General features: G+C 47.5%; 1 protein-coding gene across 3 annotated transcripts in view; it reads right to left on the minus strand.

Moving 5' to 3' along the window:
* The window catches only part of COPS2 (COP9 signalosome subunit 2), a 49,997-nt gene that overhangs the window by 17,951 nt on the left and 15,739 nt on the right, over window positions 1-16,307 (minus strand). For 2 of the 3 annotated variants that reach the window (XM_029574526.1, XM_029574530.1), the window contains exons 4-6: window positions 3,690-3,815; window positions 1,815-1,925; window positions 1,632-1,709 (exon numbers count right to left, since the gene is read on the minus strand). In XM_029574526.1, coding sequence (XP_029430386.1) covers window positions 1,632-1,709; window positions 1,815-1,925; window positions 3,690-3,815 — 315 coding nt within the window. The remainder of the gene's footprint in view (window positions 1-1,631; window positions 1,710-1,814; window positions 1,926-3,689; window positions 3,816-16,307) is intronic. The other variant, XM_029574527.1, reaches the window with a different exon arrangement.

Consider the following 16,307-nt stretch of genomic DNA (forward strand, 5'->3'; position numbering starts at 1 on the left):
AGGTGGGTGCGCGCTGCTGCTTGCGGAGCAGGCCGCACTACAAGGCATAGCCTCGGGCTAAATTTAGCTCCGATCAGCTGAGGTAAGCGTGCCAAAAATAGACCGGGCGGCATGGGCCTTCGCGCGAGCTGAAACACGGTGGTAAGGTAGGCAGAGAGGAGCTGGAGAGAACGCTGGACCGGCCAACCAGAAAAAATAAGCTGTTACCATTTCCCCCCCCCCACCACAGTGCTCAGAAGGCTGTGCTGAGCTGCCTGCCACGGGTGAGTGAGCCGGGCTCCCCGGTATCACCCGCTGGCTGTAGCAGGCCCTGGGTCTTCAACCCTCTGCTCTTTTGCCTCTGATACCAGGGGGGATGGTCCCATCAGGACTTGCCAACCCCCGAGAGGCTCAAAGGAACTTGCTGCGCTTTCTGCCGCTGTTTTCACAATCTCAAGTAAATTTTTTTTTTTTTTAAAGAGCCAGAAACCTTCTAAGGCGCATCTACTGGCTTGGCTGGCTGGAGCTGGTGATCCTGATCCGCATCCGGTCCCTCACCAGGGGCTCGAGAAAGAGACTCGCCTTTATCCACCCTGTCCATATCTGAACTGTCCACCTGACAGGAAAAGGACCGGAGGGGGCATTTGGCCTTGTGGGCTTCTATGCCACTGTGTGACTTGGTACGCTTGTGGTGTAATGAAGCTCCTGTCCCAGCCTCCAGCGATGGCGGGACCCCACAGGGTACCTTAGTACCCTGGCTCTTTGCTGCTTTTCGTGCTTTGAAGGCTTTCTGCAGCAACAAAACAAAATCGGAGAACGAGGAAGATGACTCATCTGAGTCCTAGATCTACGCTGCCTGCAAATCACCCCCCCCCCCCCCCAGGGGCAGCAGGACGTGGCGAAAGAGCTGACAGAGAGCTCACCTCCCCCAGGGCAGCCTTCTCCTGCTCCCTGAACGTTCGCAGTAAGGCTTCAGTACCTGCACTAAGAAGAAAAGGGTCCTGAGGCTGTTGCAGCAATTCTGCCCTCATGCTCTAGAGCTGCTGCAATGCGATTTCACTGGAATCAACTTCCCCGAAGAGCCTTCCCCTCCAGACAAGCACCCGGTACAAACTCCGGCCTGCAGGCCGCACCATGTGGCATGATCCCCGAGCTAAATTAGGATCGGGGCCTGAAAAAAGAACCAGCGCGACCAAGACAAACCCCCGGGAGCTCGCAACTGTCCAATCACTGCTCTAACCAAACTTTTTTTTTTTTTTTTTTAATTTAAAGGGATCCTTAAACTAAGCTTCCCCTGTAAAATCAAGCGCTAAGAGACAAAAGTCAGACCAAATCCAACCCTAAACTCAGCATCTCTATCAGACACTAGGTTTTGCACCTCCACCATCTGCTGGAGACAGAAAAATACTGGCAGACACTAGGTGGCACCTCAGGGGTATAGGACAGAGTCCGCAAAGTCTTTTTCTGTCTCCATCTGCTGGGGGGGGGGGGGGGGGGGGGGGGAGGCAAAACCCAGCTGTCCTGGACTGATCCGGGTACGTACAGGGATGTATATTTTTCATGGAAGCATGAAAACAAAAAAAAAACCAAAAAAAAAACAAAACTTGCACTGCTGAACACTAAGGTCATGTTAAAGGAACTGTAACCCTTACCTGGCAAGACTGATGTAGCTGGCGCAAAATCTTCTGTAATTTCCCATACTCTTCTCTTTCTAAATACAATTTGCCAAGCTGTAACAAAGTCATTACAATAATTATGAAACAATGTAAAACCAGAGCTTTCTAATCAGGAGGAGTGGTACCATCACAAGCAAATGACTGAACGATAGTTTTTACCTTTGTGTTTGTCTTAAACCACAACCTGTCATTCTTTGCATCTTTCAGAGCTTCGAGTGTGGTTTCATAGAATTCCTGCAGCAAGTCCATCTGACATAAAAAATCAGGATTCTATCATTACAAAGAGCAAATTTGCTCCTATTAATGACGTCAAATTGGTGGAACTTCAACATAAATAAAATACTTGCCAGTTCATGAATGACCACTTGCGAAAGAGTGATTGGAATTTCAAACTTAGAATCTAGCATTAGGGTTTCTTCTGTTCTAGGTTCTACTACCGTTCCCTAATAAAAATGGGCTAACAGATAATTAATGTGTTGAAGCAAAAAAGAATAAATGCAACATAAGCAATTAAAATACAAAAGTAAGCTTACACTTAAGTTCTGAACCATCATAAAAATAATTTTTTGCTAATCATCTATGTTATGTCATAAATCTCTATAACCCCAACATCTGTTTAGTAATAATAGTCTTATTCATAACAAACTATACATATCACTGTAGTGATATGTATAGTTTGTTTGTTTGTTAAGGCTTGTTACTAGCCAACATACATTATGCATATATTTCCCTATTTGAAGTCACTATTTGTCTGCAAGTACTCTCTTCTCTGGTTCACACAAGATGCTTTAGTGCTTTGTGCAAGATTACCCATTAAGGGGCCTATTTGCTAAAGTGTGTTAATGCATATTAATGGCAATGCACATATTCACATCACCGTTAACGGAAAAAAAAAAAATCCACTTAATTCAGGAAAAATATGAGTGGTGTCACATGCAAGTTTATGAAAGCAGCTCATTAATACTAAAATGGATGAACACATTCATAATCCCATTAACATAAAAAAAATTCTTCACATCTCAAGAGATATAGTTAAATTTTGGTGAGTGTATCAGCTGGCTAATATGTTCCTGCAAGGTGCATCATGTGTGTTTAAATGACCTGCTGTGGTCAAAGAAGCTACCCCCTCTCGCAATGTTTCAAGAACTGTCCACAGCCCAAGGTAACCTCCCTTCACCCATGGTGAATAAAGGCCTTCCATTGAACTGAGCAAGCCACCCACACACTAGAGCTTCAAAGGGACTCTGAGGCTTAAGGTCCCTTCTCAGATCTTCCCCAACTCGGCCTATCCCATCCAATATTGTGGAAAGGCTGTTGGAGTCAGGAGAGATCCCCGCTCCTTCCTGTCACCCTTGTTCCAAATCTAAACATGACACTGGCTGATCTGATACTCTCCCTGTTTGACACACTTTAATAAATGCATTAAATGGTCTGCACGAATGCGCATCAATATGCATTTTTAACGCAGTTTAGTATATAGGCTCCTAGGACTTCTGGGTTTACAACTATGTGCTCTGACCATTAAACAGAACTGCCAGTCTCATTAGACATGAATAATTAACAGAGTACTTATGAAAATAATTTTTTTTTCTGGGATCTAGAAAGGCAGTCTCTCTTCTATCATCTTCTCACTTCCATGCTACATATTCAGAACAGCAGTTCTTGCCTTCCTTTGTATGGGCTAGTCAGCAATAAGTTAAAGGCAGGAATATTTTGTTTTGATGCAGGGGTGTGATGAAGAGCAGTGGGAAATCTGAGATCTACAAAAGAGGATTCTGAGGGTTGCTCCAGGCCTTGCATTGGGATACTGGATACAACGAACAGCCCCTTACATTTGCCAAAATCAGTCAGGAAGCACACTCAGTGAGACTGCATCATGTTAAGCATCCCAAAGAGAAGGAGGACACTAGGAATTCTGATTCTCTATTTTGCCAAATGTGGCCAAGAACAGTGCTCAATATTTGTACTAAATGAATATTACAACCATCTATAACACATCACATTATTACTTTCTTTTAATACATAAAATATAACCTGTTTGGAAGTAGATATATAGTCAAGAATAGAGTTGATAGATTTTTCTGAATAGTTCCTCGTGACAGCACTTCGAATATAGGTCAGCAGCTGTTTGTATCTGTTCATCATTTCTGGATAGTTCCCCTATAAGAAAAATAATTTGATATCAGTACTGATGATAAATTTAGACACAGACAAGCAGGTAAAGTCATTAAAAACATCTCCAATAAACAAAAGGAGACCAAATATAGCTCTTATAAACAACATTTTTTCCTAGCACTTATGGTAACTTTATATTTTTATCTATTTTAAATTTAATTTAAGATGTTTTGAATTTAATTTTTTTTCTGTGCATCACTGATTTACTCTCGTAACGTACTACGTACAATTAATGAAGTCAAACAATAATAACAATAACATGCTACAGGTCATCAGGAAACAGACAGTGATGACTTATCAGGTACCTCAGTGGCACAAGTCTGTCACTGCAAAAGGTTTAAAGTTTGCAGTCAGCATACAACCTTAGGGCCAGATTTTCAAAGGATTTACGTGCGTAACTGCTCCTGTGCGCGTCGAGCCTAGGCCCCGGCGACGTGTGTATGTCCCGGGGCGGGACCACGGCCTCCTGCACAGCGGCCGTGCCGGGGGATCTCGCGCCAGCACTTGGCCGGCGAGCGCAACCTACACCTGCCCAGAGGCAGGCGCAACTTATTAAACAAAGGTTGGGAGGGGGGGGGGGGGGGGGGGGGGAACAGGAAAAGCCATCGGGGCTCCCCTAGGGCTTGGCGAGCGCAAGGGGGTGCACTAGTGTGCACCCCCTTGCGCGCGCCAACCCCGGATTTTATAACATGCGCGCGCAGTCGCACGCATGTTATAAAATCGGGTGTACATTTGTGCGCGCCGGGTAGCACGCACAAATGTACCCCGCGCGCGTAGGTTTTAAAATCCGGCCCTTAGTATACTGAGGGATGAAAAGCGAGAGGATATGAGAAGGAAATAGCTGCAGTATCTGAATGGTGAAATATAAATAAAATAAATAATGTCAGTCTTCACTGAAATTTACTGGCCTAGGGAACAGGGTATCTGATAAAAAGACAGGAAACACAGAGTAGGACTAAATGATCAGTTTTCCCATTGAAGAAAGGTAAATAGATCTGAACTGGAACCAGTGTTGTTTAACATGTTCATAAATGATCTGGAAAAGAGAGCAATGAGTGAGGTGATCAAATTTGTAGACAATACAAAAGTATTCTAAGCTGTTAAACCACAAGTGGAATGTGAGGGTCTGCAGAAGGACCTTCTGAGACTGGGGACTGGGCATCTAAATAACAGATGGCATTTAATGTGTACAAGTGCAAAGTGATGCACATAATTTAATTTCACTGGGCTTATTAATGTACCTACGGACAGGGCTAGTCAAATTTTAGACCAAATTTTGTTTCCAGCAGAACTTTTACATGTTTTGGATTTTCTATTAATAAATGTGGTTCTCTGGCCCGATCATTATTTCATTAAGTTTTCTATGCAGCTGCCTGAGCACAGAAAGTCTCCTACTCTTCAGCAGTTTACAAAACAAATGCGTCCCCCTGTAGATAAATGGAGAAATTACTTACCTGATAATTTTGTTTTCATTAGTGTAGACAGATGGATTCAGGACCAGTGGGTTTATGCTCCCCTGCCAGCAGATGGAGAAGGAACAAGCTGACATCACAGTATCCATCCAGTGAGCCCAGCCTGCCGGTATTCTCTCCAAAAAGAAACTGTGGACAGACCAGTAAAAACTTGATTAAAAACAGTCGACCATAACTGTACTCAACACAATAAACACTGAACTTGAGTAAAAACATAGGTACTCCAATCTAGGGACTGGAGGAACACTTACCAGTAATCCCATGGAATCAGTATCCCCACAGGAGGACGATGAACAGTCAAGGGACAGCCGAAGGTGGGAAGCTGAGTCCATCTGTCTCTGTTGCTAAGGGGAAAACCCTTTTTTTTTTTTGTTAAAACACTTACCCGAGCTCAGTACTTACTGGTTGAGTACAGAAATGGTCTCCGGCTGTGGGGGGGAGAGGGCTTTAGCCGTCACCGCCACGCTCGGCCTGAGCACCCGCTGCCTTTCAGCTGCACAAGCAGCAAAGTCCACGCCGGGAACCAGCTACTGGACCAAGGCACAACTCTGAGGGTCCACAGAAATCACCTCAGGAATATCTCAACTGGGGAATGGACCTTTAGGTATCACCGCAGGAGGAGAGCGGGGCTTTTCCTTATCCTCAATTTAGAAATCTCTTTTCAAAACAAGGCAATCCCCATAGAGAGATGCACATCCACCATCTGCTGGAGACGGAGAATACTGGCAGGCTGGGGTCACTGCAGGAGTATATATACTGTGATGTCAGCTTGCTCAATCTCTGTTTCCTGGCCAGGGAGCATAACCCACTGGTCCTGAGTCCATCTGTCTACACGCTAAGAAAGGCCTGATTAGACATGAATGGGATAAACATGCAATTTCATGCGATTCTGCAAATTCTGTGGCCATTTCATTATCCTCAGTGTTGACAACTGTAATGGAAGCTGTAGCCCCTATTTAAACAAAAACACTAGCATTTACAAATAGGAGAGTTGCTTGTTTTTCACAAAAACTTAGGAATAAAAAAGAGAAATATGTATAGGGCAGAAAGACTGTGGCAAAGACAGTCCACTGGAAAAGATTTAGAGTCTTATCGCTTGATTCGCACAGAATTTAGAGAACTCTGATGTTATCTGGGAGGTGGCTTGCCACTTCATTTATCAGTGACCCGGGGCAGCTAATTGATGGATTTCCCAAACAGCAGCGTGGCAAGCAATCTCTGCGGCCACATTCTCAGCTCACTGCTCTGTGCCATAATGATTGCAGCACGGGCAAACAGCTGCTGAGTGCTGCCTTCTTACCACTGCAGGGCCGGGGGGCTTGGGAGACGACTTTGGCAGCAGCAGCATGGCCCTTTCTTCTTCCCACGTGCCCGATAAACATCACTTTCTCTTCCGGGCCACAGGGGCAGGAAGAAGGAAAGGCCATGCTGCTGTTGCCGGCTTCCACACACACACTGCTGCTGTTCCCCTCGGGGCTTGAATATGCTGACAGCACGGGCAGGAACGGCAGCAGTGTTCTTTGGAGAATTCTGTGCGTCTTGCTGGGGTGAGAAGAGGGAGACCAGGATGTGCTCGACACACCGGTTGAGAACCGCTGGATTGATGTAGGGGATCTGGTTTTGGTATTGGGTTCTGTTTTTAATATGGCAAGGTAATGGCTAAGACAAGAATTGTATATATCAATGTAGATGGTCTCAACGCCCATAGAAAAAGGCAATTGCTTAAATCTGAAATAAGAGACTCCCAGGATGCTCCTGTTTTACTGCATGAAACTCATCTAAAATGGAGGATTGAATATTTTTTAAACTGGCCTAATTTTTCTCATATGTTTTTTGCTGCAGCCACCTGATTAAAACTGAAAAAAGTATTCAGGAGTGGGGATATTATTTGTTAAAGACTTTACATGCCAAATAAAGATGAACTATGGAGACCCTAATGGGAGTTCCCTTTAGTCCAATTTGTTGTTGAAGGAATAGCGTATACACTGATTAATCTTTATGCGCCTAATAGTGAGCAGGGTTTTTTCTTTGATATAATAGAAGAGCAATTGTCTGTGAAGGGTGAGGGTCATTTGATAATAGCTGGAGGCTTTAATTTGACAAATAATCTGCTACTGGATAACTCTGGGAGAGGTGATGTGGGTGCTAGTAAACAGAGCCAAACTTAAATCACTGATTTAAAAAAAAAAAAAAGAAAAGGGATTTCATAGATGTCTGGAGACTGTTTTCCTTCAGTTCTGAATTATACATTTTATTCATCTCCACATAACTCTTACTCACTGACTTCTTTTTGGTGGAAAAGATATTAGTCAGTCGAGTTGTTCAAGCTGAGATAGAGGTCATTTCATGGTCTGACCAGGCCCCTATTTGGCTGGATTTGAATTTTGAAAAATTAGACACTGGAATCAGATACTGGAAACTTAATGATACTTTATTGACCGACAAACTATTTTGTCAACAGTTAAGCAAGGGACATAAAAGTTTATATTAAGACCAACAATGTTGGTAAAATAGCCCCCTCTCTCCTCTGGGATTGCTTGAAAACTATCCTCAGGGGAAAATGAATATCCCAAGCATCTTATGAAAAGAAAGAAAAATATGAGATGAAAAACAAACTGCAAAATGAATTGGCTGCCGTAGAAAAACTCCATAAACATTTCTTATCGTATTCCATAATGTTGAATTGCAGAGAGTGTGACATGCGCTATATTCTCTGGAATTGGTAACAGCAAGCTTCTGCTCCTTTTAGGCTTTCATCTTAATTGGAATCGAGGCTAGTATCCAGTACCATGAGTTTTCATTCACAACTATAGGAAAATTAGTTTCTTACCTGATAATTTTCGTTCCTGTAGTACCACGGATCAGTCCAGACACCTGGGTTTTGCCTCCCCTCCAGCAGGGTGGAGAGAGAAGTTTTTCAAAATAACCCTGCCATATATAGCGAGGTGCCACCCATGGTCCCTCAATCTTACGTAATATCAATGCAGCATGGAACAAAACCAACCCATATCCGTAACTATAACAATGCTCAGGAAATCCCAAACGGGAACAGAACAAGTGATACTGTAGCAGAAACAGAAAGAAAAAACAACAGGATCTGAGTGGACTCTCCGTTACTTCAATATATACCGGAAAGGGCAGGGCTATGGGCTGATCCGTAGTACTACAGGAACGAAAATTATCAGGTAAGAAACCAATTTTCCTTTTCCTGTACGTACCCGGGTCAGTCCAGACACTTGGGATGTACCAGAGCCAACTCACTGAGGGTGGGAGCCGGAGAGTCCCGCACGGAGCACCCCTTCTCCAAATCCCCCAGCATCCGAAGCTCGCACATCCAATCTGTAATGCCCTGCAAAAGTGTGCAAAGATTTCCAAGTAGTCACCGTGCAAATTTCCTGGGGCGAGACTTGGTGACATTCTGCCCAAGAAGCGGCCTGTGACCGTGTAGAATGAGCATGAAGCCCCACCGGCACAGTCTTCCCATGCAGTAAATATGCGGAACCAATGGCTTCCTTCAGCCAACGAGCTATTGTAGTCTTGGAGGCCATCCCACCTTTACGAGGACCAATCCACATGTCATAGAGATGATCAGATACCTGGAAAGGATTAGTTACTTCTAGATATCGAAGCAGAGCTCTGCGGACATCCAGTTTCCGTAAGTCCTTGGCTACCGGATCCGATCGATCCACAACCAAGAATGAGGGAAGTTCGATTGGCTGATTCAAGTGAAAGGAAGACACCACCTTTGGGAGAAAAGATGGGACCGTTCGCAACAAGACCCCTGAATCAGAAATCCGCAAGAAAGGTTCCCAGCACGATAACATCTGCAATTCGGACACCTGGCGCGCCGAAGAAATTGCCACCAAGAATACCACTTTCAGCGTGAGATCCTTTAATGTCGACCGCTTTATAAGCTCAAAAGGTGGTGACACAATGAGGAAAGCACCAAATTGAGGTTCCAGGAAGGACATGGATGGCGAAGTGGGGGGCGCAAGTGCTTTGCCCCATGTAGAAAATGAGCCACATCCGGGTGTAACACCAACGCTACCCCCTGGACCTTACCTCGGAGACAACAGAGTGCCGCAACCTGTACGCGGAGGGAACTACAGGAGAGACGCTTAGAAAGCCCCGCTTGCAGAAAACAGAGAATGTCGGAAACCAACGCCTGTGTAGGATCTACTGCGCGATCCAAACACCAATCCTCAAAGACTTTCCAGACCCTGACATAAGCTTCAGAAGTAGACGGTTTTCGTGACCGCAATAATGTGGCCACCACCGCATCCGAATAACCTTTATTTTTTTTAACCGTTGCCTCTCAAAAGCCAGGCCGCGAGACAAAAGCGATCCGCCTCTTCCAAACAGACGGGGCCTTGATGAAGAAGAGCCGCGGACTCCCGAAACCACAGGGAAGCCGTGGTGGAGAGATTGAACAGGTCCGCAAACCAAGGACGCCTCGGCCATTCCGGGGCTACCAGAATCACTTCTGCCGGATGGAGCTCTATTTGACTGGTTACTTTGCCGATCAGCGGCCAGGGAGGAAACACATGTTTGTCAGCCAGGGAAGAACCAGGGCATCGACCCCCTCGGCCCCTGTCTCTCTGTGCCGACTGTAGAACCGTGGAGCCTTGGCATTCTGAAATGTGGCCATCAGATCCATGCACGGCGTGCCCCATTGCTCGCAGATGAGCTGGAGGGCCTCGTCGGCCAATTCCCACTCTCCGGGATCAAGATGGTGACGACTGAGGAAGTTCGCCTGTATGTTGTCCACACCTGCCATGTGAGAAGCCGCAATACTGACGAGATGCTGCTCTGCCCAGTGCATCAACTGTTGCGCTTCTGTCGCCACCGGGCGACTCTTGGTTCCTCCTTGGCAATTGATGTAGGCCACCGTAGTCACGTTGTCTGACAAGACTCTGACCAACTTCCCCCGAAGGAGCGGGAGGAAGGCCTGCAATGCCAGAGTCACTGCCCTGGTCTCCAAGCAATTGATTGACCACTGAGATTGATCTCTGGACCACTGTCCCTGCACTGACTTTCCCCAGACAAACTGCTCCCCATCCGAAGAGACTGGCATTCGTGGTGACGACTGTCCAGTCGGGCATTACCAGGGGAACTCCACGCTCCAGATGTTCCGAGATAAGCCACCAGTCGAGGCTGGCTCTTGCGGAGCCCGTAAGCGGAAGCGGCAGGTGAAACTGTTCCAACACCGTATTCCAGTGGGACAGCAATGCTGATTGTAAGGGACGCATATGAGCGAAGGCCCAGGGGACTAATTCCAGGGTGGACGTCATGGATCCCAAGACTCTCAAGTAATCTTTCACCCTGGGCAGCCGCATGGATAACAGGTCCCTCACCTGTCCCTGAAGCTTGACTAACCGCTCCGTGGTGAGGAAGACTCTCCCCTGTGCCCCGCGCTCCTAGGAACTCCAGCGACTGCGAGGGAACAAGACGACTCTTGGCATGGTTGACCACCCAGCCGAGTGAACTCAAGAGCTGGAGCACCTGGCTGATAGCCATCTGGCACTGAGCCTCGGTCTTCGTCCAAATTAGCCAATCGTCCAAGTAGGGATGCACTAACAAGCCCTCCCTCCGGAGCCGCACTGTAACCACCACCATCGCCTTGGTGAACGTTCTGGGCGCGGTGGCAAGTCCGAACAGCAGAGCCCGGAACTGGTAATGATTGCCCAGAATGCAGAACCTGAGGAACCTTTGGTGTGACGACTGGATACCGATATGGAGGTACGCTTCCGTGAGATCCCGAGAAGCCAGGAACTCTCCTTGCTGTACGGAGGCGATGACGGACCGAAGGGTCTCCATCCGGAAATGAGGTTCCCGAAGACATCTGTTGACTCTTTTCAGATCTAAGATTGGTCGGAAAGTACCTTCCTTTTTGGGGACTATGAAGTAAATGGAGTAGCGGTCCCGGAACCGTTCCGCAGGTGGGACCGGTGTTATCGCCCTCAAGTCCAGGAGCGCATGAGTGTGCCGTGTACTGCCTCCCGCTTTTCTCGGTACGCGCACGGAGAGACCAGGAATTTGTCCCGAGGGTGCTGTACAAAAATCTAAAGCGTAACCTTGACTTATCACCGTGAGGACCCACTGGTCCGACGTCAGTTTGGTCCATTCCTCGAAAAAGAGCGATAGTCTGGCCCCCACGTTTGGTACTTGATGGATCACAGGAATGGAGGAATGGACCAGCAGGATCTCATTGCGAGGCCTTAGCCCCCGCCGCCGGTTGCGGGTTGCCCAGTCTGCCAAAGTGCCAGCCTCGAAAGGACCGCGGCCACGATCACTGCCTGTTTGAACCCGGGTGAAAGGAGGAACCGATCGACTTCGCCGGATGGGGTCTCCTTGAACCACGAAAACGAGACCGTGCTGTAAACGATCCTCTTGACCTGGGTCTGTCCTCCGGCAGCTTGTGAACCTTGTTCTCTCCCAGCGAATGGATCATGTCTTCTAACTCCTTGCTGAACAACAATTTCCCCTTGAAAGGTAGTGAACCAAGGTGTGCCTTGGACGAGAAATCAGCCGCCCAATTGCGGAGACAGCGGACACCATGGATCTCACTAACGTGTGCAGCAAATCGTAGAGAGCATCCGTGCTATAGGCGATGACCGCCTCCAGCCTTTTCGCCTGAAGAGCCTCCCTCTCGGAGAGATCGGCGCTGGCCTGGAGCTGTTGGGCCCAGCGAAGGCCCACACGCAGCGCAAAATTACTGCAGATCGCAGCCCGGACTCCCAGCGCTGACACCTTCTTGAGCTGTAGCTCCAACTTTCTGTCCTGCAAGTCCTTGAGAGCTGTAGCTCCCGTAACTGGGATAGTGGACTTCTTGGTTACTGCAGACACCACTGCATCCACCTTCGGGACTCTCAGCAGCTCAATGCCTCCTCTGGTAGAGGATATTGCTTGTCCATTGCTTTACTGACCTGCAACCCCAGATCTGGGGTATCTCATTCACAAAAGAGGAGATCCGTTGCCGAGAAGTGAAAAGGAAAAGACACTGACGGACCCCTGAGTCCTAGCAATACAGGATCCATAGCCCCCAGCAGGGACTCCGCCGGTGGGGCATCCACGCCTAACTCGCTGAGGATGGCCGGAATAAGCGGATTCAGCTCATCTCTTTAAAAAAGGTGGACCACCTTTGGATCGTTGCCTTCTATAGCCTGAACTCCTCGGCCCCCCCCTCCTGCGGTGGATTAGTATCCTCATCAACCCCCCCCCCCCCTGGGAGTTTGGGTGGTGGATCTGGTTCATCCTGGGACGTGGAGTCCGAATCCATCCCTGGAGGCACAGACTGTAAGGGCCTCTTGTCCTTAAGACGGTCTGCCCCCTCCCCAGAGCCTGCACGCTTCCGCAACTTCTTATGAGAAGCCTGTGAAGAGAATTTTTCCCGATTCCTTCCAGCCTCTCTCTCCTTAAAGGCCTTGTGCATCAGAAGGACAAACTCTGAAGAAAAAGAGGAATCAGACTCAGAAGAATAATCAGCACCCCCTCATGGTCACTCTCAATTGCAGGGGGAATAGGGGCTGCAGGCTCCTCCCCCTCAGGGAGAATTCGCTGCGGAGATAAGGAGGATGGTGAAAGCCCCTCCCCCATCGCGTCCCGCGTGGCTGCCCGAAGGGAATTCAAGATGGCCTCCGTTCCCGCGCTCAGCGGGAACAGATCAGCTGGGGCCGGGCCGGCTGCCTGGAGCTTCGGGGAGGACCGAGGAACCCTCAGGCGATATCCCCGGGGCAAAACGGAGGGGCCTTCCCTTCCAGGCAAGCAAGCCACACAAAGGCCCTCCCTGGAAAGGCGCGGCAAGCCGAACCCCAAGGCATCCTTGCCGCAGCAAGGAAATGTATAGAATACAACAAAAAAAAAAAAAAAAGACAGAATAAAAAGCGCGGCAAACTGGCGAAATGGCACAGCACGGCTGAGGGATAGAGAAATAACGGAGAGACAGTGCAGCAAAAAGTAACACAAACTTTTTTTTGTTTTGTTTGTAAGACTTGCCCGATCGCTGTCCTGGGTTCTGTAACAGGGCCTGCTCCTGTAGGGGTGAGTGAGCCGGGCTCCCCGGTATCACCCCGACGCTGCTGATCATCCAAGGCAGAGTCCTCGACCCTTACAAGCAGCGATCTCGACCAGGAGGGATGATCCCCTCAGGACCTAGCAACCTCCTGGGAGACTGACAGAAGCTGAGGAAGGATGGCGGTTCTAACAAAAATTTCTTTTTTTTTTAAATTAAAGGCACAGATTCCCAGAAAATGTACCAACTCTAAACCTGACACCACCACTACACTAAGCACTAATTGTCATCAGGTAATCAGCAGAGAAAGAAAATTATTCCTTACCTGCTAATTTTCGTTCCTGTAGTACCATGGATCATTCCAGACGGTGGGTTATGTCCCCCGTCCAGCAGATGGAGTCAGAACAGACTTCGAGGGGGCGTTACCATAATAGCCAGTGCACCCTCTGCTGGAGCTCAGTATAACGTATAGCAAAGCACTAGTAGAGCCATAATAGTCTGGATCAAGTTTACATAACATGAAATAAACCACAAAACCAGTGAACTATCGTCAAATAACAGCCAACTTGTGGGGAGCTGTGAACAGAGATAACAGTAAGAATAAGAAAAGCAACGTCGCCAGTAAGCACCCGAGCAGGGACAACAAAAATCTCAGAGTGGTGGGCGTCTGGAATGATCCATGGTACTACAGGAACGAAAATTAGCAGGTAAGGAATAATTTTCTTTTCCCTGTACGTACCAGGATCATTCCAGATGGTGGGATGTACCCAAGCTTCCCTAAATCGGGTGGGCCCCTGAGAGCCCTGCTCGGAGCACCTGATCGCCAAAATGTCCTGAGGTAGACGACCCCAGATGTAGGCGGTAATGCCTCGAAAAGGTGTGCAACGATTTCCATGTCGCTGCCCGGCAGATTTCCTGTGTGGAGACGGAGCGGACCTCCGCCCACGATGCCGCCTGCGATAGAGTCGAGTGAGCTCTTACACCACTCGGCGGGACCCGACCCGCTCCAACATAGGCTACTGAAATGGCTTCCTTAAGCCAACGTGCAATGGTCGTCTTCGAGGCCTGGGACCCCTTCTTCGGACCGACCAGAGTACGAACAGATGGTCTGAAACCCGGAATTCATTCGTGGCTCCCAAGTAATGCATCAAAGTGCGCTTGACATCCAAATGACGAAGTGCCCGAGGTTCGTCTGGAGCAAAGGAAGGAAGTTCCACTGTCTGATTCAAATGGAAGGCCGAGACCACCTTCGGGAGAAACGAAGGTACGGTGCGAAGGGAAACTCCAGAGTCTGTAAAACGGAGGTAAGGCTCCCTGCAGGACAATGCTTGAAGCTCAGAAATGCGCCTTGCAGAGCAGATGGCCCTCACTTACCCCTCCAGGAAAGGAGCACAAACGCAACAGGAAGGCAGAACAGACTTAAGATAGCCACGCCTCCCCAAAAATTGAAGGGCCTTTTTTTTTTTTTTGGTAAACCAAAAACTTGATCCAAATTAAAGTGACAGGAGAGGAAAGAAGGTAAAGAATTGAAAAGCCCCTGCCACCCTGGGGAAGCCGCTGGTTCCCCAACTCTCATCTGCTGGAGTCAGAAAGATACTGAGCTCCAGCAGAGGGTGCACTGGCTATTATGGTAACGCCCCCTCGAAGTCTGTTCTGACTCCATCTGCTGGACGGGGGACATAACCCACCGTCTGGAATGATCCTGGTACGTACAGGGAACCATGGGTTTTGCACCTCCGCCACCTGCTGGAGACAGAGTAAGACTGAGGGACCATGGGTGGCACCTCGCTATATATGGCAGCGTTGTTTTGAAAAAAAATTTCTGTCTCCACCTGCTGGAGGGGAGGCAAAACCCAGGTGTCTGGACTGATCCGGGTTCGTACAGGGAACTGGGAATTCTTCTCAGTGTTGCATCCCTTCCTAACTCAACTTGCCCAATCACTGTAGGGGCAGTCCTTGGCTAGGGGCCACGATTGCAGAATATCCTTACAGAACGCTGCAATTATGGGCTGTAAAATCAGGCCACCAGATGCTGCCGCTACATGAAGACTGACACTCCCTCTTCTACAGGGGCTGTGAATGCTACGTCAACAGCATCCTCAGTCAGCCCATGGATCATATGACCTGATCCAGGCATCAAATTCTGATTCTCTGTATTGCAGGTCATAGCACTGCCACTGAGCCAACAGGCCGGTGCCAGATTGCATTTATTATTTAATCAATATTTTATTCCAATTACTTTTTACTGTCACATTAATATTTCCTAGTGGCAATACAGTACTTCTAGGATGACATCACACATAGGTGTATTCAACAGTTTGACAAACCTGAGAATATGCACCTTTACTGTGAGACTATTTTTGTGTGCGCTGCACTCTGAGGGAAGTCTTGTTACATGACTGTATGCTTTACACTATAATGCATAATTCTTTTTTTTCCTTCTACATTCTAGCACCACTAGTTCCTGATAACCCGCTCCACAGCACCCTTATTTACATTTATAGCTCTGAAAATGGCTACGAACAAGGATCTTTCAAATGTTTCAAAAACGTTTATGAGTCTCATCAGGAATGAAATAGTTGTCACTGAGCCAGACATGTTCATGCCATTCTTTAGAAAGCTTTCAGTCACTAGAGATTTCAAATACATAGTCTGCTACTAAATGATTAAAAAAAAACACGTGCCTAGATACTGGACACATGGTAATAGACAAGAAAAGGGGCTGAATTAGCATGTTTGAATTTGTGAGCAGTAGCACCAATTTGAAAACTAAAACATGAAGTTAAGGTCTATTGATAAGCCGATCATTTCCAACCTAAGGGCTTCATTTTCTAAGCATTTTTCTCCATAGACACAGAACAGGAGAAAAGCCTTAGTAAATAAGGGTTCAAGTTTGCCAGCTGGAGAAGCAGAAATCCTCTAAAACCAGAAAGCTTGAGGGTTCATGTGTAGCACTTTAATTATATATACTCCTATAAAATCTGTCTTCTAATA

The sequence above is a fragment of the Rhinatrema bivittatum genome, chromosome 13 (genome assembly GCF_901001135.1).
Source record: "Rhinatrema bivittatum chromosome 13, aRhiBiv1.1, whole genome shotgun sequence".
NCBI classification, from domain to species: domain Eukaryota; kingdom Metazoa; phylum Chordata; class Amphibia; order Gymnophiona; family Rhinatrematidae; genus Rhinatrema; species Rhinatrema bivittatum.